Source organism: Indicator indicator, chromosome Z (genome assembly GCF_027791375.1).
Source record: "Indicator indicator isolate 239-I01 chromosome Z, UM_Iind_1.1, whole genome shotgun sequence".
NCBI lineage: Eukaryota > Metazoa > Chordata > Aves > Piciformes > Indicatoridae > Indicator > Indicator indicator.
Window position 1 is genome coordinate 3,274,701 of NC_072053.1, and position 26,842 is coordinate 3,301,542.

General features: G+C 40.0%; 1 protein-coding gene across 2 annotated transcripts in view; it reads left to right on the forward strand.

The window, feature by feature from the left end:
• Positions 1–25,687, forward strand: part of TMEM161B (transmembrane protein 161B) — a 34,066-nt gene extending 8,379 nt beyond the window's left edge. Inside the window, exons 3-11 of one of the 2 annotated variants that reach the window (XM_054397773.1) lie at positions 5,590–5,741; positions 7,368–7,524; positions 15,189–15,340; positions 15,897–15,957; positions 17,620–17,760; positions 20,947–21,060; positions 22,189–22,363; positions 24,445–24,541; positions 25,410–25,687. In XM_054397773.1, coding sequence (XP_054253748.1) covers positions 5,590–5,741; positions 7,368–7,524; positions 15,189–15,340; positions 15,897–15,957; positions 17,620–17,760; positions 20,947–21,060; positions 22,189–22,363; positions 24,445–24,541; positions 25,410–25,687 — 1,327 coding nt within the window. The remainder of the gene's footprint in view (positions 1–5,589; positions 5,742–7,367; positions 7,525–15,188; positions 15,341–15,896; positions 15,958–17,619; positions 17,761–20,946; positions 21,061–22,188; positions 22,364–24,444; positions 24,542–25,409) is intronic. The other variant, XM_054397774.1, reaches the window with a different exon arrangement.
• The last annotated feature ends 1,155 nt before the right edge of the window (positions 25,688–26,842 follow it).

Sequence of the window (26,842 nt, forward strand, 5' to 3'; positions counted from 1 at the left end):
ACTTGATGCTACAAGACACTATGGAGCTCAACAAATTTCATACTCATTCAGAAAGGGATTAGACAAATTCAGGTAAATTTTGAAAACTGATTGTTTCAGAAGATGGAGTTCCTGTCTCAGATTATCCTCAGATTATCCAGATAACCCCAGTTGTTCCATGCTGGAAACTAGGAAGGGCTTAGCAGCATGAGGCTCAACCTTTGGTTGCCTTGTCTAAATAGAATCAAGAAGGCTGGAAGAGACCTCGAAGATCGAGTCCAACCTGTCACCCTAAACCTCATGACTATCTAAACCATGGCACCAAGTGCCACGTCCAATCCCCTCTTGAACACCTCCAGGGATGGTGACTCCACCACCTCCCTGGGCAGCCCATTCCAATGGCCAACCACTCTCTCTGTGAAGAACTTTCTCCTCACCTCCAGCCTAAACCTCCCCTGGTGCAGCTTGAGACTGTGTCCTGTTGTTCTGGTGCTGGCTGCCTGGGAGAAGAGACCAATCCCCTCCTGGCTACAACCTCCCTTCAGGTAGTTGTAGACAGCAATGAGGTCTCCCCTGAGCCTTCTCTTCTCCAGGCTAAACAGTCCCAGCTCCCTCAGCCTCTCCTCATAGGGCTTGTGCTCAAGGCCTCTCCCCAGCCTCATTGCCCTTCTCTGGACATGCTCCAGCAATTCAACATCTTTCCTAAACTGAGGGGCCCAGAACTGGACACAGTACTCAAGGTGTGGCCTAACCAGTGCTGTGTACAGGGGTACAATGACCTCCCCACTCCTGCTGGCCAAACTATGCCTGATGCAGGCCAGGATGCCATTGGCTCTCTTGGCCACCTGGGCACACTGCTGGCTCATGTTCAGCTGCTGTCAACCAGTACCCCCAGGTCCCTTTCTGCTTGGCTGCTCTCCAGCCACTCTGACCCCAGCCTGTAGCTCTGCATGGGGTTGTTGTGGCCAAAGTGGAGCACCTGGCACTTGAATTTGTTGAATGCCATCCTGTTGGACTCTGCCCATCTGTCCAGCTTGTCAAGGTCCCTCTGCAGGGCCCTTCTACCTTCTAACAGATCAATATCTGCTCCCAGCTTGGTGTCGTCTGCAAACTTACTGATGATGGACTCAATCCCCTCATCCAGATCATCAATAAAGATATTGAACAGGATGGGGCCCAGCACTGATCCCTGGGGGACACCACTAGTGACAGGCTGCCAGCTGGATGTGGCACCATTCACCACCACTCTCTGGGCTCGGCCCTCCAGCCAGTTCCTAACCCAGCGCAGAGTGCTGCTGTCCAAGCCATGAGCTGACAGCTTGGCCAGGAGTTTGCTGTGGGGGACAGTGTCAAAGGCCTTGCTGAAGTCCAGGTAGACTACATCCACAGCCTGCCACACATCCACCAGGCTGGTCACCTGATCATAGAAGGAGATCAGGTTGGTGAGGCAGGACCTGCCCTTCCTAAATCCATGTTGGCTGGGCCTGATTCCTTGGCTATCCTTCAGGTGCACAGTGATTGCCCCCAAGATAATCTGCTCCATGATTTTCCCTGGCACTGAGGTCAGGCTGAGAGGCCTGTAGTTCCCAGGTTCTTCTGTCCGTCCCTTCTTGTGGATGGGTGTCACATTGGCCAGTTTCCAGTCTTGTGGGACCTCTCCAGTGAGCCAGGACTGGTGGAAAATGATGGAGAGAGGCTTGGCCAGCTCATCTGCCAGCTCTTTCAGCACCCTAGCATGAATCCCATCAGGTCCCATGGACTTGTGAATATCCAAGTGACTCAACAAGTCTCGAACTCATTCCAGATGGATTTCAGGAGTACAACACTGCTCCTTGACCCCATCAACCAGTTCAGGAGGCCAGTTATCCTGAAGTCCTCCTGCTTGTTGAAAATGGAAGCAAAGAAGGTATTTAGAATCTCAGCCTTCTCCTCATCCTTAGTTACAATGTTACCCTCCACGTCCAATAAAGAGTGGAGGTTCCTCTTGCCCCTCTTTTTAGCATTAATATATTTATAAAAATGCTTTTTGTTGTCCTTCACGGAAGCGGCCAGTTTAATTTCTAACTGTGCTTTTGCCTCTCTAATTTTTCTTCTACATGATCTAGCAACATCCTTAAACATATCACTAGTTGCCTCCCCCCCTTTCCAAAGGTGATAAACCCTCTTTTTTCCCCTTAAATCCTTCAGGAGCTGCTTGCTCATCCAGGCCGGTCGTCTTCCCCGCCGGCTCGTCTTACGGCATGTGGGAACTGCCAGTTCCTGTGCCTTTAGGAGCTCCTGTTTGAAGTAGGTCCAACCATCCTGGACCCCTTTCTTCTTAAGGGATTTTACCCAGGGAACTTTCCGAATAAGTTGCCTGAACAACCTGAAGTTTGCTCTCCGAAAGTCCAAAGTGAGGGTTCTGTTACTGCTCCTCCCTATTTCCCTGCATATTGAAAACTCCACTATCTCATGGTCGCTGCACCCTAGACAGCCTCCAACCATCACATCTCCCACCAGCCCTTCTCTGTTTGAGAACAGCAAATCAAGCAGAGCCTTACCCCTGGTAGGTTCACCTAAGAGCTGCATCAGGAAGTTGTCATCCATGCACTCTAGGAACCTTCTGGACTGTCTCCTCTCTGCTGAATTAACTTCCCAGCAGATGTCTGGTAGGTTAAAGTTTCCCATAAGGACAAGGTCTGATGATCTTGAGACAGTTTCCAGCTGCTTATAGAATATCTCATCAGCCTCCTCGTCCTGGTTGGGTGGTCTATAACAGACTCCAACCAGGATGTCAGTTTTGTGCGGCCTCCCTCTGATTTTAACCCACAAGCATTCAACCCTTTCTTCTGCAACCTCAAGTTCTGAGGCATCAAAGGATTCCCTAATATACAGGGCCACCCCTCCTCCTCTTCTCCCTTGCCTGTCTCTCCTAAAGAGCTTATAACCCCCCAGTGCAGTACTCCAATTGTGAGAATCGTCTCACCATGTTTCTGTGATGGCAACTACATCATAGTTCTCCTGGTGAACCAAGAGTTCCAGTTCATCTTGTTTGTTGCCCATACTGCGTGCATTGGTGTACATGCACTTCAGCTGAGCTGCTGATTTCACCAGTTTGTGTGGTCCTCCCTCCTCTCCAGGGAGACTGGTTTCCACACCCACCCCCTTCAGACCTAGTTTAAAGCCCTCCCAATGAGTCCTGCCAACCCCAGTGCCAGCACCCTCTCACCCTTTCTAGATAAATTCAACCCATCTTGGTCCAGCAGGTCAGGTTCAATAAGAGTTGCCCCATGATCAAAGAAGCCAAAATTCCGCTGCTGGCACCATCTCCTAAGCCAACTGTTGATGGTGTGGGTTTTCCTGTTCCTCTCAGTGTACACCACTGCTGCTGAGGGAGCTGAGCAGAACACCACTTGAGCTCCTGCCCTGTCAATCGATTTCCCAAGGGCCTTAAATTCCTTTTTAATCTTCCTGGTGCTGCTCTTTTCAATTTCTTCACTTCCAGCCTGGATTACCAGCAATGGGTAATAGTCAGAGGGCTGGATTAGTTTAGGTAACCTTTGGGTGATGTCCTTCACCCAGGCCCCAGGTAGGCAGCACACCTCCCTATGGGATGGGTTGGGACGACATATGGGTCCCTCTGTTCCCCTCAAGAGAGAGTCTCCAATAACTATAGCCTTTCTCTTTTTCTTTGTAGCACTGATCCTTAAGGTTTGGGGGGGCTGCTTCGTCTTTGGCATCTCCTTGATCGGTTCCTCTACAATACTCTCATCCACATTGCCCTCAGCCTGCAGAGTCTCATAGTTATTGCTCAAGGGCAGCGGGCAAGGGGAGGAGGGTCGGGGTGCATTCCCTTTGCTTCCCCTGACAGGGACCTGTATCCATCCTCCACTGCTCCCTGGAGGGGGTTTCAAAGCCTGTTCCCACATATCCAACTCCCTTTCACATTCTCGTATGGTCCTGAGCCTTGCTACCTCCACTTTCAGCTCAGCCACTTCATCCTTCAGCTCAGCTACCAAATTTAAGAGACAATTCACCTGGTCACACCTGACACAGGTGTCTCCTTCACCCTCCACACCAAGTGCCAGGCTTGAACACTCACTGCAGCTAGAAGCCTGAACACCAGCATGCTTGCAGAGAGACTCAGTCTGGGAACCTACTGCGTGTTTAACACCCTTTGTCCGAGTTGTTACCATGGTAGGTACCTGCTGGCAAGAGATCTTGAGATCGGAGATTTTATTGAGAGGTTTTTTTTTTGTTTTCCCCTGTACCCTGTCAGCTGACCTGGCACATGCAAGCAGGCAAGAAGCCTATAGCTCACCAGCCAAAATGGCGTCGTGCGCTCAGCCCCGCCGGGTTTTAAACATTCCCGCGGCTGACGTCACAATCCCGAGCAGGCACGTGAGAGGACGACCGCTGGTTGTCGCTCTCTGCCAGGGTACTTCCGCCCCTCAAACCCCGAAAAGAAACGAAAAGAGGGAGAACCCAAAGCAGGCACAGCGGACCCGGTGTCGATCCCAATCAGCTCACCAGCCAAAATGGCCAACCACTTGTATGAAAGGAGTAAATTAATCTGTTACTCTTTATGGAGCCCCTGTATGCCTGTATGTTACTTTGTGTGTATATATATGTATGTGTGTGTGTGTTGTGTATGTGTGTATATATATATATCTATATATGTGTATATATACATATATGTCATGCTCTGCAGCAATGCCTAAAACCTGGAACACAGCTTCGAGTCCTGGTGCTGTATCATGATGTCTTGTCTGCCTTCCCAAAAAGCAAAAATCACTTCTTTTCAAGATGTATTGGACCTCTAGGATTGCTAGTACCACTGCAATAAAAACGTTTGAGGTGATTTTTTTTTTTCCTTGTTCTCATAGGCAGGGTATGAACTGAAATAAGTCTGCACTATTTGTACACATACACCCTTTTAGATTAGAAAATCTTCTTAAAATTGTCTTTGCTTGATGGCTAGTAGAATGGACCTTTCAAGGATCTAGGTTAGTCCAGTTTGCGTGACAAAACTTTCTAAGCACCCGATTGTGACAAAAAGGCCTAATGCCTTTCTCCCCCGCCAACATTTGTTTTTTATTCTTTTCTTACCCACTGCTTCCAAGATAGATTCCAGTGAATGTTCAATAACACTGCCAAGCGTGTCAGTTTTACTTACTTTCTATCTAAAGACTGTAACACTCCTGTCTTTCAGCATCCTTTTCCAGACTCTGATTGTAAAGTCTCAGTTTAGCTTTGATTTTCTTCAGGGTATCTCAATGGCAGGATGGATGTATTCTGCTTTGTATCTGTGTTTGTATCACAAAGCTTTTGAGACTGTGGGCACTTAGTAGAACACCGTGTAGCTTCCTGAACAGAGAAAATCAGTGGGATGAAATAGATAATGTCCACCACATCTTCCTCTAATGCATGCTCAGTATGCAGCCTATAGAAGCTGTTTAGACCCATGGCATAGTAGTATGTTAGAGCCTTGCAAAAGGAAGCTAGGAATCATTGGCATGCCTGGTTGTTTCTCAAGGTTTGACCTTGACCGAAGGCTTTTAGCTATCTAGGTATAAATGTTTGTATTTGGCAAAAATACTACATTTGAAATGCCATTATTTATTGAAAAAGCTTGTTTTGTCCTATCCATGTGTGTATTATCTGCTTATTTATTTCTTTTTACAGAAAATATAATGGTCATATTGAAAACAAACCCTTAACCATTCCAAAAGACATCGATCTCCATCTGGAAACAAAATCTGTGACTGAAAGGGACACTATTGGTAAGAATAATTCTTTCTCCAAAGTGTTTATTCACGGTGAATGCTGCAACATTATTTATATGTATTTTTTAATAGACAAAGAATGAATGTTAAGTACAAGTGATAATAATGCTACATAAGCAACTAACTCTCCTTTGTTGTTCCCTGGTTGACATCTTAATAGCAGTGCTGTGGAAAAGGATGAGTAGGTGAAATCCAGCATAAAGCACATCTATTGTTGTACAAAACATCCATATTGGTGTGAGACCACACCAAAGGAATCACATCACTGTCTATTTGAGATAGAATTAGTAGCTTCTTACAAGAAAGCAACAATTGGCAGATGTCGAAACATACATTTTGCTGCTCATATGAAATAGGAAGTGTGCTGTAGCACTGCACCTTTCAACCACACGTCTGAAACGCTGAGGTAAAATGCTTAGAAACCAAAAGTGACAGTACTGAAATAAAGAGCATTGTGTTTTGCAATTGCTATTTTCTTTTAAATAGTAATTTTTTATTTCCTTAGTTTTAACTAGTCATTTTGTTACAGAAATCTATTACATGGATATGTATCTGTGTGTGATATTTTCTTCCTATCTACCTTTTTATATACATGTGTTGTATGCATAAATAGAGGAAGAAAGGAATTGTCATTCTATGTAGGCGATTCCTCAGCTGAATTTCCAGACACAGTGTTGAAAACAATTTTAACAAACTCAGAGGTGGTTTTTATTTCAGGCCAGTGCATAAATAATTGAAGCATTCAAAAGGTTCAATTAGTGTTTTTTCACTTGAAATTTAACTGTCTCCCTGAGTATTTATAGATTACAGTGTAAGGTTTAATTGCCTTTAAAATTTATGTATGCAAACTTCTGTTGAATCCAACCAGGTTAGTATTTCAAAATAAGTATAGGATTTGGAAATAGCTGAGTCTGGCCAATTTCATGTTTGACATCAAGTAGCTTGTAGTCAGTGATGTTTTGTGACTTTTTAACCCTGTAGATGTAGCGAAGGTGTTTTGGAGGGACAGGCTGCATTGTCACAGATTGTTCTTTGCAGTTCCCAGCCCCTGTGGAGCTCTCCCTTTGTATGTCACTCAGCCTTCATTGAACACAGTATGATCTCCAGACTTTTTATGATGGATTTTATGCAATGATTTATTGCTCCACAGGACATACTAACAAAATATGACAGAACAAACCATCAGTATCGTAGAACAAATGATAATATATAGTATTTTAAATGCTTGCCAATGAGCTTTTCATCTTTAAGACAGTCAAAAAACTCTTACCTGGAGTTACAGTTAAACTCCATTGGAGAACCATTTTGTGTTGTGATGTGGAGATGTCAACTGAACATGCTTTTTGAATTTAGGATGTTAATGTGTAAAAGTTGAGACGATAAAAGAGTACATCCTGTAGCATTGTGAATTTGAGTATTGAATGAACAGAAGTGAAGAGTGAAGTTAAGGATGTTGAGTGGAAAAAATGTGACGTTTTTGTGGTTGCTGCTCTTTACTTGAATGATCTACGTCTACCTAGGCCTCGGTTAATTTGAAACATTTTAAAGTTGTTACTCCGTTCTATATATGTCAGTAACTGCCTCAAAATAGTAGTTTAACATTTTTAAATTTGTGTTTTTCAGCATTGCATTATTTTCCAGAATATCAGTGGCTGGTGGATTTCACTGTTGCAGCTACAGTTGTGTATGTGGTGACAGAAGCGTACTACAGTATTGTGAAGCCCTCACAAGAAATGAACATCAGTGTGGTGTGGTGCCTCCTTGTCTTGGCTTTTGCAGTGTATCCTTTTCATAAATCGCTCTATCTGTTGCAAATAGTTTACATCAGTCTGCACTGTTGACTGGAGGATTGCTGTTTAACATCTTTGTTGGCAACATGGGCAGTGGGATTGAGCCACCCTCAGCAAGTTTGCTGATGACACCACTCTGTATGGTGTGGTCAACCTGCTGGAGGGAAGGGATGTCGTCCAGAGGGGCCTGGACAAGCTGGAGAGGTGGGCCAATGCCAACCTAATGAAGTTAAACAGTGAAATTCACAGTTGTGCACCTGGGTCAGGGCTATCCCACGCACAAATACAGGCTTGGTGGAGAATGAATAGAGGGCAGTCCTGAGGGGAAGAATTTAAAGGTTGTGGTAGATGAGAAGCTCATCATAAGTCAGCAACAAGCATTGTAGCTCAGAAAGCCAACAGAAACCTGGGCTGCATCAAGGGAAGCATGGCTATCAGGCCAAGGATCACCTGATCCTTTGCTCTCATGAGGCCCTCCCTGGAATACTGTGTCCAGCTCTGGATCCCCCAAAACAAGAAGGGCATGGAAATGTTAGAGTGGGTCCAGAGGGGGCCACAAAAGTGATCAGAAGGTTGGAGCACTTTTCCTGTGAAGACAGGCTTGAGAGAGTTGGGGTTGTTCATCCTGGAGAAGAGAAGGTTCCAGGTAGACCTTATAGCAGCCTTCCAGTACCTGAAGGGGGTCTACAGGACAGCTGGAGAGAGACTTTTTACAAAGGCTTGTAGTGACAGGATGAGGAGAAATGGCTTCAAACTGGAAGAAGCTTGATTTAGATTAGACATTAGGAAGAAATTCTTCATGAGGGTGGTGAGGCACTGGAACAGATTGCCCAGAAATGTGGACACTCAAATCTGGAAGTGTTCAAAGCCAGGATAGGTGGGGCTTGAGCAAACTCATCTAGTAGGAAGTGTCCCTGCCTGTGAGGGGGGTGGAGCTAAATGGTCTTTAAAGTCCTTTTCAGCTGAAAGCATTTTGTGATTCTAGGATACACAAATATTTAGCACTTTGAAAAAGAATGGTGTAAGCTAGTGACATTGTTGGGTAACGCATATACTGTATGGGCTGACACCAGTAGCATGTTAACATTAATACCAAGCCTTTTATAGAAAACACAGATGTACATGAGCATGCAGTTAATGCTCATCTGTAGTGTGCAGTGGTTTTGAACAATTAGAAATAATTTTTGTCCAGAAATATTTACAGCTTTTGGAGAAGTGTGCAATTTACTGCACGCTTTTTTGTTTGCAGTGTGTTTAATCCAATACCTCCAACACAAAATAGCATAGTGATGTTGTGCTGGTTTGGGGCCAGACAGATCGTCTCTTGCCCCGAAAGGGACAAAAGAATGAGACTCACACAAACGGATTGGAGAGTGATGGAAAGTTTAAATGGAAAAGCAATTGGTGAAGCTACAGAGAACTACAAGCTACAAAGCATAGTGACAGAGTATCCCAAAGCGTACAGAACCCCTCACAGAATTCCCAAAGCTTCCCAATCCTTCCCTTCTTCCCACCTGAGGGTAAACCCAAACCCCCCAGGGCTCTTTCTTCCCTCTCCCGCTGCTAGGCAAGTCTCAGGCTGGCCAGGTCTGAGACTGCCCCCCCTCCATTCTCCTCCTGGCATTAGGCCTAGACAGGCCTAAGAGGCCTTGAGGATACTCCCCCGGCATTACCCGATAAGAGAGGACATCTCCCATGGGAGCAGAGAGGGAAGAAAGACTTTGCAGATGGCCTTATAGGGTGCAGGATTTATGGGTAGAAATACGTCGTTTCCTGTGTCCACCCCTATGGGTGGGCACCCAGGACACCAGAGGTGCACCTCATGCAGCAGTGGCAGGGGGCACCCAGCCTAAACTGCCACAGATGTATGTACTAATTTGTTGCAAAGATGCAGGCCTGAATTCATAGTTTTTGAGTGCATTCAAGGTACTTTTACCAATTTGACAGAAAACAGTTGTAGGAAGTGAGATGGTACATTTTGGAAGCTTTGAAAGGCTGAATCTCTCCTCTGAGGCTGAGGGAGTGTGCTGGTTTGAGGCCAGACAGATCCTCTCTTGCCCCGAGAGGGACAAAAGAATGAGACTCACGCAAACGGTTTGGAGAGTGATGGAAAGTTTAAATGGAAAAGTGATTGGTGAAAATACAAAAAACTACAAGTATAGTGACAAGAACATCCCAAAGCGTACAGAGTCCCTTACACAACACCAAAAGGCCTCCCAACTCTTCCCTTCTCCCCATTTGAGGGTATACCCAAACCCCCAGGGCTCTTTCTTCCCCCCCACTGCTAGGCAAGTCTCAGGCTGGCCAGGTGTGAGACTGCCCCCCTGTCCTTTCTCCTCCTGGCATTAGGCCTAGACAGGCCCAAGAGGCCTTGGGATACTCCCCCACCATTACCCAATAAGAGAGAGCATCTCCCACGGGAGCAGAGAGGGAAGAAAGAGGAAGAGAATGACTTTGCAGATGGATTGATAGGGTGCAGGATTTATGGGTAGAAATACGCCGTTCCCTGTGTCCACCTGATTGGGTTGGACACTCAGGACACCAGAGGTGTAGCTTATGTGGCAGTGACAGGAGGCACCCAGCCTGAACTGCCACAGGGAGGCAAAAGCAGAATGTTTAGGAAACATGTAATATCAAACTACAGAAAGAATCAACTGTAATGTTTGTTTTGTTATCACTACAGGCTGGGGAATGATGTGATAGAGAGAAGCCCTGCAGAAAAGGGCTTGGGGATATTGGTGGATGAGAAGCTGGACATGAGCCAACAGTGTGTGCTTGCAGCCCAGAAGGCCAGTGACATCCTGGGCTGCATCAAAAGCAGTGTGGACAGCAGGTCGAGAAAGGTGATTCAGCCACTTTACTCTGGTGAGACCTCACCTGGAGTACTGTGTCCAGTTCCGGTGACCCCACCACAAGAAGGGCATGGACCTGCTGGAGTGGGTCCAGAGGAGGCCACAAAGGTGATCAGAGGGCTGGAGAACCTCTCCTATGAAGACAGGCTGGGATATTGGGACTGTTCAGCCAGGAGAAGAGAATGCTTCAGGGAGACCTTATAGCACCCTTCTGGAACCTGAAGGAGGCCTAGAAGAAAGTGGGGAAGGGACTGTTTACAAAGGCTTATAGTCACAGGATGAATGCAAATGGTTGTAAACTAGAGCAGGGTAGATTTAGATTGGAAATTAGGAGGAAGGTCTTTACTGTGAGGGTGATGGAACACTGGAACAGGTTTGCCCAGGGAGGTGGTGGAGGCCCCATCCCTGAAGTTGTTCAAGGTCAGGTTTGATGGGGCTCTGAGCAGCCTGATCTAATTGGGCAGTTCCCTGCTTGCTGAAGGGGGGCTGGGCTAGATGACTTCTAGACTTCTTTTCAACCCAAACAATTCTATGATTCTGTGATTTTTTTTTTTTTTTTTTTGCTGGAGAACGCAGTATCAGGCATGGATTCCTGCACAGTAATTAACTGCTTTCCCCATACCCATCCAGACATACACTTAAGGGAGGAAAGTGCCTTTGACAGATGTGATAAGTAATAAAGCAGTAGACTTGAATGAGGACCTGCAGGAGTGCAGGTTATGGAAAGGTGAGTTAGAAAAGGTATTTCCACAGCTCCTCTGCTCTCTCAACAGCTGACAACCAGATAAAGTGCTATGTTAGGGTTGATATCACCTGAATATGCAAACTTGATTCCTCTGCATAAATGCCCTTTTTTAAATAGAGATTCTTACTGTTTTGTGGAGGTCTTTTTCCTTTCCTTTTTTTTTTTGTGTGTGTGTGCTGGCAATAGCCAGTGGCATTACATAAAACCCTTGAACTGTAATTTTGGTTTGGTCATATTTGGCTAACAGTTCCGTTTATGTTTAAAGCCTGTCTGTACTTAATGATTATTACAATTTGTGCTGCCTTTATGATAAGGACAGAAATTATTTTTCCAAGTAACCTAAAATATAAATAGTATCCAGAATTTCCCCTGTAATAAGTAAGAACTTGCTGGAAGAGGGAGTCAGCTCAAATTATGAAAAAAGAGTGCCAGTAGCTTATTTCCACACCAGGTGTTTCTTGACTTGTCAATGGACAGATCCACATTCTAAAAGGTGTTTTTTCTAGGAAAGTCAGTGTCTGGCACTTGTGCACCTTAGAATGATATTATAGCTACGTTATAGCTAGTATATAGCTGTTATTGCACAGCCTTTGGCTGGTTGGTTTGGAAGGAGTCAGGAATTGTAGTTTAACTTTGGCAGAGGGAAGGAGAGAGAAGCAGCTACTGCTTGAGAAATTAGAAGTGAAAGCAAACACCTTTGGCTCCCATTTTGAGGATGAGGGGAAGGCTAACAGAGCTAATGGAAAAACAAGTTTCAAATATTGAAGCCACAATGCACTCTTAAACTTAGTGGTAGTAATGCCCCATTTGCTTCATCTTTCAAATCTCAGGTGTAGCCAACTTCAATGATTGCTGCTTTAAGTGAAACAGAATTGTGAATTACATGTTGTAAGAAAATCCACTGCAATAATTCTTGCAGTGGTGTTTGTTTACAGGCCTATTTGGTCACCAATTCAGGGCAAACCCAAATGCAGAAATTAAAGATTAAGTTGTCTGGCAGTGCAGACTTTCCATCTCAGTAGTGTGAACATGAAAGTAGCTATTAGGGTCTTTCTTTGATTGTTCTTTCTCACCTGCCACTTTTATTTGAACGTAAACCATCATTTCCAGTTTTATCCTAATCTGTCTGAAGCATTGGAGATCTACTTGCATAGGTGGACCTTGAGGAGATTAAAACAAATACAATATTCCCTGCATCTTAGAAACTTACTAGCTACTTTTTCTCATTCCTTTCCTACGTGACTTAAAGGGATATAAGATTGGATAGAATAGTATTAAAAGCCGAATATTATGTGCTGGAAGCTAGATTTTATTTAAGAGGCTCTGAACAGTTAATTGCATGATTTAGCATTTCTGTACCTAGCCATTTATTGTCTAAGGGACCAATATTGTTTTGAGGTTTTGGAGAGAAAAATCTTAGTGACTTCTTTCAGTTTGCTGGGGTTAGAGAAGTTAAAGTTTACAATTCACGTGGCACACCTGAAAACATACACAAATTTGGGAAAGCCTTGTGAAGAGTGGCCTGAGCTATAGGACCAAGCCTTCAGAAATCAATATATTATAGGAAATAAGAAACCCATGTATAAGTGTAAGCTTGTACAACTGCTTTTGCACTACTAGGTAGCTGAACAGCCATTTATTAATTATACAAAGGAAACAAGTGGTCAGAACTAGTATTCATAGAATGGTTTGGTTTGGAAGGGACGTTAAAGGTCATCTAGTTCTAACCCCCCAGGCAAGCTATTTTCAGCTGGGAGGTTGTCTTTTACCTGACAAGATGTAAGTAACTTGGTTTCATTGGTATTTTAGTATGTTTCACTAACTACTTTTGGAAAACATTGATGGCATAGCAAAGGAAGTGAGAGGAACCTCTTGACTGGAGGTTAATCTAAGCAAAGTCAGTCATGGAAAACCTTAAACTCTAAGCCATAAACGAATTTTTTCTACATACGTGCAACTGGAAATAGTATAGAGGAGTTTACTTGGTTTTCAATTGTGAATCTAAAAATTTTGTGTATTTTCATAGAAACAGAATATGAATCCTTTCCTATCGTGTGCATAAATGCCAATGTAACTCAAAAATTTCATGATTGCAGCAGTGTAAAAGATAAAATTGCTTCTGTAAAAGTGTATACCATAAATTCTGCAGTCAGACCACCTTTTTGTGAGGTGAAAGAAAAGTAATAAAAGGTAAAGTGGTAGAGTGGGGAATCTATTAACTTAGCACTGTGTACTCTAGAATTGTTTCTTCAGTAGGTCAAGCAGTGAAAGGAAGTGATGAAGTGACCTATAATGCTTTTATTTTCTCCATCCCTAAAATAGGTGTCAGTGGTGATTGTTCAGCTAACAGAGGGTGCCGGTCACGTATAGTTTGCATAATCATTAGTTTCTTTGTTGGGTTCTGAATTTATACTATAATTGGAATTTACTGTCGGTATACTTTCTTTTTCCCAGTTGCATTTTCCACATTGTTTAGGCATAATCCATAGTTGAAAACATGAGGTGTCTGGGTGGTTATAAGTCTGTTTATACTTTAGGGCTATTGGTCACAAACTACTATGATGACCTTTGCATGGCTTCAAGATTTGAAATTAATGTGTTCAAATTGTGATTGAGTCCCTACCTGTAAGGAGACACTTGGCTTAAGAACGTGTTGTTAGAGACACAGAGCTTTCCAGAACACAGTTTATATGACCCATTATAGAATGGTTTAAGCCTTCCTTTAGATAAGTCTGTTTGTTCTGTGAAGTGTGAGGGAAGCTTAAGTTGATTACAGTGGACTTAGAGACATGAGATGCAATGCTTAGGCTCCATGATTGTGTGTATACGACTTACCTCTGCATATGGATGAAATGAAGCAATGTGTGTGAAGTGTGTGCTGCTTAATGAAGTGTGATACTGCATAATCATACAGTCTCTTGGGAGGTTAACTGCTCAAATGTTTTACTCAATAGATTCTCTAAAACACGTTTTCCTATAATCTGCACCTCAAAGTGCTTCTGATACTAAAAAAAAAAGGTTAAAAACTGTTCATCCACTTCCTTGCCATCACAGTTGTTCTATTCAGAAGTAGTACTTTGGATTTTGAAGGGTTAAATCTTGAGTTACATAGTTTGAGTTCTCCATGGGACTGCAATGTGCCCTTGTGGCCAAGAAAGGCCAATGGTCTCCTGGAGTACATTAAGAAGGTGACCAGCAGGTCAAGGGAGGTTCTCCTTCTACTCTGCCCTGGTGAGACCACATCTGGAGAAGCAGAGACTATGAGGATAGTTAAGGGAGTGGAACAACTGTCTGATGAGGCAAGTCTTAGAGACCTGAGGCAGTTTAGTCTTGAAAAGAAGACTGAGAGAAGATTTTACTAACATTTATAAATACCTGAAGAGTGGATGTAAAGAGGAAGGTACTAGTCTCTTTTCAATGGTGTCTTGTGTTGGACAAGGGGAAATGGGTACATATTCCACCTCAACATGAGGAGAAACTTCCTTACTGTGAGGGTGACAGCACTGGAGCAGGTTGTCCTGAGAAGTTGTGGAGTCCCCTTCTCTGGAGACTTTCAAAAACCTTCCTGGATGCATTCCTGTGACTTGCCCTAGGTAATCCTGCTTTGGCAGTGGGGTTGGGCTTGGTGGTCTTTGGAAGTCTCTATCAATCCATACCATTCTATGATGGAATAATTTCGATTTAGCTTGATATTTTGCATTGATGATAAAATAGCCTCAATTGGTTGTTTGTAAATGAGGATTATTTAATTATTTATACTTAAACCACGGGTGAATTGCCCGAGGTTGATACAGTCAGTTGTGACAATATTCACTAAGTAAGCCCAAATCAAAACACTACTCCAGTGTGATGTATTCCTCGTTACCAGTCAAGCGATGATTATGCTTTACAGTGTTCTGTAATTTTAACCTCAAATTGTCTGAACACACATTACTTTAAAAAAGAAAAATTGCACCCCATAGAACAGTTCTTGTGTAGATGACTAAAATACAGTTTTATAATTCTTAAGTAGGGTTATTTGACAAAGTTACTTTTCCTTGACCTTTTTCTTGTGTAGTAAGGTACTGTTTTCGTTGACTACCCATTATTTCAAAGTAGAGGATGGAGGTGAAAGATCAGTCTGTGTCACCTTTGGTTTTTTCTTCTTTGTGAAAGCAATGGCAATTCTCATTGTAACAGAAAACTACCTAGAGTTTGGACTGGAATCAGGTAACTCCTGTCTTTCATGTTGGCAATAACTGTAGTAATTGCATGACCTGAAAATTTGATTTCCAGTCATTTAGGTGCTTTTGAGACTATGTGTTTAAATGAAACTCTCTATGTCATAGAGTTCTGAAACATTTTGATTTGGAATGCAGATTCTGAAGGATATCTTGAATATATTTTCCCCTAATTTTTTTAAATTAATGTAATCTTTGCTTAGATTGTTTGCTTTGATAATTACATTTGCCTTCCAGTTTTATATTTAACCCATTTTGCCTTTACTAAACCCAAACTCATTTGCTAGAAAAACCCCCAAAATGCCAAAACCCCAAAACCTGTTTTTAAAAAAAAGTGTGAATTTTATGTTCCTGAAGTGTACAAATACCAAAGGTGTTAATAGGTTTTATCAAATGAATGCATGCTAATTATCACACGAAAGAGTTATGCTAGACATACAATTTGTTTAAACAATAACCTGTTAAGTAGTATTTTATAAAACAAACAAAAAAGGATTCTGCATGTGTAATGTAATAAAATATATATAATTTACTTGTCTCTGCAGGATTCTCGAATTTCTCAGAAAGTGCTATGCAGTTTCTTGAAAAGCAGGGTTTGGAGTCCCAGTAAGTTTCTGGAAATAGATTTTATCTGTTTTATGTGTGCATTTATGTCTGAACCACTTGGGTTTTCTTAGCAAGCATCTGTCTTGCATGTTTTGGTCTTGTACATATTTATAATAATTATAATAATGTGAAGAGAGATTAATGAAAACAATGAATATTCACAAGTAAATTACGTTGCATTTATGTGTTTCCTTTTTAACTTGAGGTAGTTTCTACCCTGACATTTTGAATGTAGCCCAAAGCTATAAACTTATTTTTTTTCCCCATAGTAATTCCCTTCAGCTTTGCAAGGATTGCTTTAAAACAGGTGATAAGCATTTTTTTGCTATTCCTATGGCAAGGCAGAAGATGAGCATGCAAAAGCTACACATAGAGCTTGTGATCAAGTTGGCACTGAGAGTAAATTTTAGTGTTCAGCCCTGTTTTCAGTTTGTAATCACATGTTTTCCTACTCTGCAGAAACATCATCTTGCTACAGGACATCCAAGTTTTGTGTAGAGTGTTGAACATGCTGTAGCTTATGACATACAATTGCTGTTGTGGACAGCCTTTGTGTATTGTCAGATGGATTTATGTTACAATTCCTTCCTTATACACATGCTCTGAAATGCATTTATGGGATATGTCACACAGCTTTGGATTTCTTGCTTGGAAGTGCTCAAGTATCATGCAAAAGCTATGGAATCTCTTTGTTTTAGAGGAACAGAAGTTTCCTCAGTCTGGGTTGATGTGCCATAATAAACCCAGGGGAAACCCTTGACTGAATCCTGTGTGTTTCTTTGCCTTTCTTCACTCTTCCCTTGGTAGGCTATTGCAAGTTTGCCAATGTCTGTATTTATTTTCCTGTTAAGTGTTTCTTTTTTGAATTTTTGCAGTGCTTTGGCTGTTTACAGCAGCAATTAGGTTGGCGGTGTCTTGACAATTTGTATGACATAGATTAAGAAAGAATCTGAAGGTCATGTGGATCACAAGATTTGGTTTTGTTCCTCTTTAATCTGTGTTAGTTACATGTCACTCTGAGTTTTGTGTAATCTGCAATGGTTTTGTGTGTTTGTTAATTCTGTCATTCAGTTGATTGTAGATTTTTTTTCTGTAATTTTTTTATATACTCAGTAGTACTTTAAAACAAACTATATTAATCACTTGGAAGAGACATGTTAATTGGCCACATATATGTTCTTGGATAAATCTGTGGAAAAATTACAATAATAAGTTTGGTAGAGCTTTTTAATGGATAAACTATAATGTAAGCAGTTTAACTTAAATATCCATTTTGCCTTTGACCAGTTAAACTTAGGTAGGATGCTTCTCTTCCTACCATAATCTTACATTCATTCCACTAGCTATTTCTGTTGTATAATTTGTTGTTAATTATCCTTTTTTTTTTTTTTGGTTCTTTTCCACTAACAAGCTTTTCATCTTACAGGCAATAGCCTGGTTTTTGTTTTTCTAGGAAATGAATAGGCAACTTAAAAAAAAAAATGAATCTTAACTCAGGATTGATTTGTAATGATGCTGGTATTCTGGAGTGAGACTATAGAATGCTGTTTGCTTTTTTTGATTAAATGTTAGATGCTGTTGAGTTGAAAGTAGTCTCTAATACCCCCCCATCCCCCCAACTTCCTCCCCAAGAAAATGCTTATTTCCTTTCTTTTCTTTTAGGGGTCCTGTGTCTAAACTAACCTTCAAATTGTTCCTGGCTGTTCTGTGTTCACTTATTGGTGCTTTTTTGACATTCCCTGGCTTGCGACTGGCTCAAATGCATCTGGATGCTCTGAATTTAGCAACAGAAAAAATAACACAGTAAGAGAAAATATGTGCACATAGGTATATGCTATTCAGTCTTAAACCTTTAATGTCTGAAAATAAACAAAGGAAACTATTCCAACAAGAAGGTAGTGACTAAGACTTCTGCTGATGCCTGCTTTCAGTACCTCGAGCAGAACTGCCACCTGCCTCTTTCTGCTCGACCTGTGCTCTGCCAGTCTGTTACATTCTTTGCCTTGTACTTAGAGTCCCAATTAAAGGAGCTTTCTCTTTCTTCTGCAATAGTTCCACCATGAATGTTTCTGCTTACTGCTTCCTTTCCCCCATCATACCTTTTTGAAAGATAAGATAATTTCCAGGAAGTAGAAGTGCAACTTTTTTCTATTCCTACCTCCAGATGGGCATTGTGCCTTTGAGAAATTTAGGTCAAGATATGTAAAAGGCAAAAAACAAACCAAAAAAAAACCCCAAACCCAGAATACTTAACAAGGGTCAAATGTTAACACCAGTTTAAAGGAATATTTTAATTTGCAGCCATCCTTGAGTTTGGTAGTAAAATGTTTTCTCTGATTTAACTATTTCTCTTCAGCATTCTTTGGTTGAAGGAGAAACTCCAAATGTCTGCCACAGATCTGGACTTCTCTTTAATAGTTGTAATGACAGATTCTGGAGCATAGGTCACTGTGATCATTTAGTGTGGTTACTTTATGAAGAGAACCATTATATATTTCTGATATGAAAATTACTTCTATTTTTTTTTCTTTCCCCCAGTATGCCCATCTTAAAAATTAATCTTTTTAAAGTTGGTAAATTTATAACTCCCTTCTCTGGTTTATACTTGCACTCATTGTAGGTGAATTCATCCAGGTGGAGCTGCAAGCTGTTAGCTTGTATCTCCTGTTAAGTTTCCATCTGTGTAGACTGTGACTGAGTCACTTCTTAGTCTGTTCTCTTGAGCTAAATAAAAAAATGAAAGCTAAGCATTTATTTTATGGTTCTCAGTATTTTAAAATTTCTTTTACCTTTTCTGTAAGCATCCTCTAATTTTCCAACATCTTAATTGCCTTCTGTACATGAGATCCTAGGCGCAGAAATACAAGATTTCTGAAACAGAGGATCATTAGTAAAGAACTAAAAGAGTAATTGGTATCCACTAGGATGGGGTTATGAAAAATAAGTCTTCTCTAACTTAATGTTTAGAGAACATTGTAACTGATTGTTGGACGATAAGTTTGTGCAACACCAAGCAAATTATTTTCAAAGTCTACCAACACTTAAACTATTCAACTGGAACAATATAAAAATTGCTTTAAATGGATTAGAACTTGGTCAGGTGTTAATTTAATTGGGTAATGCAATTATAAACAAAGAATCATTATCAATTGATGTGTTCTAATTGGCTTGGAGACATCAGTATTGGTCCTTAGGGGGTTGTTTTTACCAGTGAGTAGATCGCTATTGAGCGTTTGCAGTTGTTTGACAGTGACATGAGGGACATGAAGATGACAAGTCACTGATACCACGCTGTTTAATTTGGGTGCAGGAAAAAAAAAGTCTTTTATCTCCTGCCAAACTGATGGTCTAGTTTTGAGAAGAAAACCTTACAAAAGAACCAAAGAAACCTGCCCCAAAAAGCTACCACACCTCAAGCTCTCCCCCAAAACCGTAACAGCAACAATAAAAAACCCCACCATACAATAACACACTGAAGAACAACACCCAGGAAAAAAGTTAACAATTAACTGCCATTTCACTACTATGTTAAAAATAATTAATGTGGTTACTTTATGTATATAGGGAAGTAAGGTGTTTTTTTTTTTTTATAAAGAAAATAAAAATAATCTGATGCCCTTTTTTTTTTCATAGCTGCTTTGATATTTTAATTTGGCAGCAATATCTTTCCCTGCATATATTTTGGGCTCTTAATCAATTATTACCATTTTCATACACATCACCTTATTTTCCAGAGCCTGCTTCAAAAGTCTTTCAGCCATTAACTTAGTAGGATGTCTTAATTAAGTAGAAGCTCAGGTAAAATGCTTTCAGAAGTTACTGAAATGCATTGAATTGTTTATTTAACGGTGGTGTGTTCCCTAGCAACACTGAGTAACTGGTAGTGCTTATTTCTCTGACTTCATCTGAAACCTACGATTTAAATGTTTGTGAGGCCATCTTCTGAAACATGAGAACATTTTAATGGTTTTAGGAAGCATCATAATTTGAAATCAGTAAGGTCTTGTGCTCTGTAGAATAACTTTTGATTGCCTTATTTTTTTCTATAGTGTAGAAGCACTCTGGTTGGAAATGAAAGCATAGACAAGCTGATTCTCATAGTGAGGAAGCATTGCACTAGCAAAACCACCAGTTCTGCAGCACTGAAGTCTTCAACTGTGTCTATTTCACTGTAGTAATGAAAAATGATTGGCATATGTGGTCCAGATATGAAGAAGGGTATCAGTTTCAGGAAAAACTCCATAGAAGTATCTCCTTTTTTAAAATTCTGATGATTTGTACTCAAAGGTTACAAAAGTGTTCTTACTACTCTTCATTAATGGTGCAGTTTACTACAGGGCTTTTTAAAGTGGAATAGCTGTGCTGGCTTTGCTTTTTTTTTAATTTTTGTCCCAGTATGTTTAAATGAATGCAAGTGCAAAGTTTCATTTTTTTCAAGGTTTCTAAGTAAAAATCTTAAACTGGGAAATCTGACATCTGAGAACTATTTCCCCTGGTCTCTATAAGTAATATAAATAAATCCAAGAACATTTATATTAAAGAAAAAAAAAAAAAAAAACAACTTAGTAATATCGTAGCATATTTCTCATAATTATCCAAGATGCTGGCTCTCTAGATTAAACTGTAATATCTAGTGCAGTTCAGTGTTGTGTCATCATATGGAACTTTACAACAGTGTCTTTTACTGTGGTGTGGCATGTGCAAGTAGCTCCTTTGGTTAGATTGTTTGAAATAAGTTTTCAGGTATTCTAAGAGCAGGGTTTTTTTAAGCCACAGTGTGGTTTCACAGTATGTAATATTACTGTTTTATTGAAATGTGTCATACCTATAAAATAGGAGAGTCATTTTATTATTTACCTTTCTCCCAATTATTCTAAAATTTGGATTTTTCCTTCTGAATCTGTACATCCAGTTTCAACACAGGGAGCTGACTTTACCATTGGCGATGAGTTAGTAGTGTTTAATGACTTCCCCTTCTTTTTCTTTCAGAACACTGCTACATATAAACTTCTTGGCACCTTTGTTTATGGTTTTACTGTGGGTAAAACCAATCACGAAGGACTACATTATGAACCCACCTTTGGGCAAAGAGAGTGTCCCTTTGTAAGTCCCTTTGAAAGTTCTTTTTGGGGAATTGAGAACAAAATCAGAAGTGTGAGTAGTGCCTTGTGAAAGTCATAGAAACATGAAAGACTTAGAGGTTAATAACATCTGCTGGCAAAGGTACTGTGGAAGTTGCAGCTGAAGTCTAAAAGATTTCTGTTATTTCAGAAGAATGAGAATTAGATGCGGAGTGATGAATGCTAAGGTGGTGCTTCTATAAAAGCTGCTGTTTTCTGGCATCTCCTTGACAGTGATGAGCTGCTCTTTCTGAGGGTGGAATACCACCTCACTGCCACCTTCTGGAACCTTGCATCATGCATATGGGTGATAGGAGAGAAGTGTTTTACTGAAGACAGTAAAAATATATTTGACATGAGAACTGACCAAAGTGATTTCTCTTTAGATCTGTGAAGTGCATAGTTCATGCATGTGGTGTTTGAAGTACATATGGAATTGATAGCTGAAATATTTAGAACATAAAAAGGGAAAGAGCTTTCAGGAAGAATGGTATCTGAAATAAATGCTCTATAAGTAGAATAGGTCACTGTCACTAGTAGTCTAGATAATTTGGAATAGTAATACTGAAATTGACTTGAAATGGGTATCATTGACTGCCACTTTTATTGCTTTAGAGGTCCAAGATATGCTTGGAAAGTGATTCTGTGACCTCTGAACTATCACACAAAGCATTACAAATACGCATATTTTGTACTTCCATTTTGTTACACAGTTTATCTTAAAATGAGAGTTGTGCAGCAACAGAGAGTATCTGCGGCAACTGAAGTACACATTTGCTAGTACTGCATGTCTCAAAGCCTGTAATTATCTGAGCTAGCTAGTATCCTGTCTTCATTACTCAGAATTTAACATTTAAGAGCTGTTCTTGTCTACAGACAAATGGGTGCTAATTTGGATCAAGAAGCAGCAGTAAAGAGAAGCAGAGGGCAAAAGTGAATGTAACTTGCACTTCAACAACATAACTTCAGCTTGTGCATTAAGTATTTTTGACAACATGCTTCAAGATTCCTTTGTAGATGAAACAACTGTGTAGCAGTAGGTGATCTTTGGAAAACAGTATTATACTTTTTTAATTTTTTTTTTTAATTATTTTTTTTCCTTCCTCCGCAGAATGTCAGAAGATACATTTGACACTGTGAGGTTGTGGATAATAATCCTGTTGTGTGCTTTACGTTTGGCCATGATGCGTCACCATTTACAGGCCTATCTGAATTTAGCCCAGAAAAGTGTGGATCAGATGAAGAAGGAAGCTGGCAGAATAAGTGTGGTTGATTTACAGAAAATGGTAAGTATGGTGGCACTGAGGTGGCATATTTTGAGTGCTCTCTCTGTACAAATGCATTTTTTTAACTCCATCTATGTCTTCCCTGGCACCAGAGCTGAACTCTGAATGAAGTTTCCTGAACTATTATCTCCTATAAAAATAGCACCATTACAGAGAGATTTTGCAAACCAAACTGTGCAGAGATGTGTCATCCCTATTATACAGATGGCTTTAAGTGATTCAGAAGTTCTCACAAGAGATCACTTAGTGAATTGTTCTTTACAAAGATGTGTTTCTCTTCATCATGAGTAGGTCTTGAGGAGTGTACAGAATGAGAAATGATCTGTAGCTGAAGCAAAGAGGACTTGGATTTAGATAGAAGGTTAAAGTACTGTTACCTAATGCTAACTAGGATATTTTTTTTTAACTAAGGCAAAATTTAAGATAATTCCATATTTTGGGATAAGATGAGACACATTTAATTCTGTCAGACCACTCTCAAGTGCACTATCCTAGTTACATTGTCGTTCCATTTTGTAACTATGGCATAAGGTTAAAAATTATTACTTTAAATACAAGAACCAAAACACACCGTCAACAAAATGAAAAGTGGAATGCTGTTGTATGTTGTCTGCAAAATAAACTTAACATTTCTGGTGTTGCATGATGGTGCTGCCTGATGATCCTGATGAGAGGGGGTGTATTGCAGAAGGAATATTGAGGTATGCCATAAGACAAAGATTCCTCTCTTGGGTTTGTCACAATCACTTACAGTCTTGTCCTTGGCTTTACTGACTATGTGAAGGTCCTGAGTAGACTGTGCAGTAGTTGTTTAAAAGTGGCTAGTAGTTTGCTTCAGAAACAAGGTAAGGAATGCATAATTTTAGTTCTGGGAGCTTTCATCCTATCCATCAAATAATAATGTCTTTGTGGTGTTTCCTAAAGTTTATCCAGTATCACTGTATCTTTTCTTCGAGAAGGCTATAGACGTTAAATTAAGGCTTGTCTTGCTTTACTAGACATGTCTGCTTCATCTTCCTCTGGAACTTCTGCCAGTGAAATCTTTTCTATCTGTCATTCTACAGTGATCATTACTTTTTAATTTGATCTTTCTACCATATTCCATCAATTATCTTACAGTATTTTTTGTCTCATGCCTTTTTTTTTCTCTGTCAGAGTCTTACTACTTCTCATGTTAGTTTTTTGATTCTTGCTTGTCATGAAGTCCTTTGAGATTTTAGAGGTATATCCAAAAATGTCATGTCTGCCTTCATCTTTTTGCCCACCCTATATTCTGTTCTTCTCCAAAATCCAGTTAGCTTTATTTCAGTGCTTGTTTGCTATTGAATTTCACTTTTTTCCTTCTTTATTTGGTCTAGTCATGTAGGTCAAGAGTATATGTATGTAGGTAGTACAACAAAACTAAGAAAGATAGAACAGATTTGGAGCAAAGGGAGGGATAAGTCTGAGTGGATTTCAACAAACCAGAATGTATCCCTGATATAAAGCTCACTTAAATGCTGTTATTGATCAAAAGCTAATGAAAAGTCATCTTACTGTTTTTAAAATACTGGTGTTTCACAGTTAGAAATCTTAGAAAGAAAATGGCTTTGAAGGAACTGCAACATTAACCAAATTTTTGTTCACTTTTTGTGAGGCTTTGGATTGAGACTACTGCTTCCTTTTTAAAATGTGTTTTAGTTTGTAGATGACTGGGGACTTTAAAAATTAAATATATATTTAGTGCTAGTTCTGATGTATTGAAACAGGAATCTTTGAATGACCAAACATGCAGTTTGCAGAAGTAAAACCAATTCTGATTATTTTAACAGAACTGATGCTTTTAATTACTTCCTTTCAGCACTTTCTGTCCATTTACATTGGTAAATTGGTAAATGTCCTGAGACTTGTTCCATTTTAGGGCTTTCTTCATTAGGTGCTTTGAAGAAATCTGTTATGTGCCAAGATGTGCTAGAAAAACTTTTAAAGCAGCCTAAATGCATAAGTACTAGGTTTCTAAAAATAAATTACTTCTTGTTTTGTTTTTTCTAGACATGTCCATACAGCCAGAACTCATGAATTAATATCTTCTCTTTTCCCAGGTGGCTCGAGTATTCTATTATCTTTGTGTAATTGCACTGCAGTATGTTGCACCATTGGTAATGCTCCTTCATACAACTCTGCTGTTGAAAACACTAGGTAGGCAAAACTGGACCAACTAACAGTCTAATCTGTTCTGTTCTACACAGGGCTTTTACATGTGCAGCTTGCTAAAGAAAATTAGCATGTCTGGGTACTTGCAATACATAAATACATTGCAGTTTCCTGCAATTTAAAACATACTGATGTGCGCTTTTTAAGCTGTCCTCTTCTGTTGTTGCTTTTGACATCTTTGAATTACATGCTAATTTATTTCTGAGAAGTTGTGTAATACAAGCAGTTAAGCTATTCTGTTGAAATATTTGTCTTTTATAGAGTATTTTAAGAGGGACCTATATAAAGCATTGCTGATTTGACCTTATGAGCATCTGTAAAAGGAAATTTTCTTTTTTTCGGCTTTCCAATCTTGAGCAGGCTTTTTGAATGGAAATAGGGGCTTCGTTTCATTATTGGGAGATCTGGTGTCACTCTGCTGGGGTGGATGTTTTTTCTTCATTCTTTTCTTTTAAGGGATGTCTTTCACAGCCTGCTATGCAGCCATGCCATTCTTCTTGCAAAATGTCAGTAGAAAGGGATAGGCTTTATTAAAAAGGCTGTGATGCATCCTGTGCTGGAGTAGACATTACATCTGGTGAGGTGATTCATACCCAGCACTGACAGGGGTCCCAAGGCAACTGTGTCACGTGTAGATGTTAGGATGCCAAAAGGTAAGATGAATCCTACCATAACATCTTACTAGTATGGTCAGTAAGCCATGGAGATGATCATATACAATCGGTATTCACTAGCTTATAAAATCTCCATATTTTTTTGTGTGAGAATATATTAAGATGATCTGTAGAGCAATAGAAATAACAGAACCTGAATTTAATTCTGCAAAAATATGTTACTTGTTTCTTTTTAACAGGTAATTATTCTTGGGGCATCTACCCAGAACTGAATTCTGACACTCCAGTAGAAAACAGTCCGCTTCCCAGTTCAGTTTATACTGAGTCTCCACCTGCTGATGGAAAGATGAAAGTAACTGTAGTACAAATAACAATGGCTTTGGGAAGCCTAAAGAATATTTTCACTCCTCTCCTGTTCCGGGGACTCCTGTCTTTCCTCACCTGGTGGATTGCTGCTTGCCTCTTTTCTACAAGCCTTTTTGGGCTTTTCTATCACCAGTACCTGACTGTGGCGTGAACAGGTCTTCTGACAAAGCAAGTGTGAGGTCAAATACTAGATACAAACCCAGGTACCGACAAGGAAATGAAGAAAAACAGAAAAAAAAAAAAAAAAAAAAGAAGAAAACTATATGTGAAGAAAAAAACATATCAGAATTTCTTTTTAGACACTTCCTCTGTGTTCTCAGGGTGAATATTCTTAGTAATGTTTAAAATTGCAACTGGGTTTGTTATTTTTGTTACCCAAATGGTAGGTAACTAATTGAATTATAGTATTGAGACTGGATGACGTTACTGTATGACAGGTGGTGGTGAGCATGCTGAAAAGATACGACCTCTGAGTATCTTGGTTTCCATAAACAGCAAGCCAACCTCAAAACTTTGTGTTTGAAGCATCAACAGTCAGTGACTGAACTGTGTTGGAAGGGTACTGGTTATAGTGATGGTGGCTGCCTATCAATTAAATCTTGAAACTGAGCCATACAATAGAAGGAGAGAGGGGATTAAAAAAAAAAACCAACAACAAAAAAACCAACAACGAACCAATTAAATTCTGTTGGATAGCTATGGATCACTTTTCTCCATGAAAAATGAATTAATCCAACAGGACAAAGGAGATACTGTATATTACAGTAAGGAAAGTTGTATAAAATTTAAATTTAACAAGAGTAGATGTATAAACCTGACAGGTATTGCTGCCTAAGTATTTTGCAGGAATGCTTGTGCAGTAAGAGGAGAGTTTTTAAAAAAATAATAATTATATTATTTCAGTCCCTGCAGTCATTCTGAAATAATGGCCATCTGTATTGGTGCTAATATTGATCCACAGATTTCATTTGGATCTTTTAAATTTCTTCTTTTCAGGTGACAGATTATTTCCATTGAATGCACAAAATAATAGGAGAAGATTAGTGACACCAATCAAACATTTCAAAACACAACAGTTTAATCCTGCTGACTGAGAGTGTATATGTATCTGTGTAATGTACATATAAATATATATTATATATTAAATATATAATATATATGAAATTATAAAATATGGAATCTTTATTTTAAATCACTGAATGTATCTTACAGGACTGTGGAAGGGGGATATATGTGCATCTATTAGTTTCCAAGATCCCTTTTGAATTTTATTTTTTTTTAAGTTCAGTTTTGTGTCAGTTGAAAG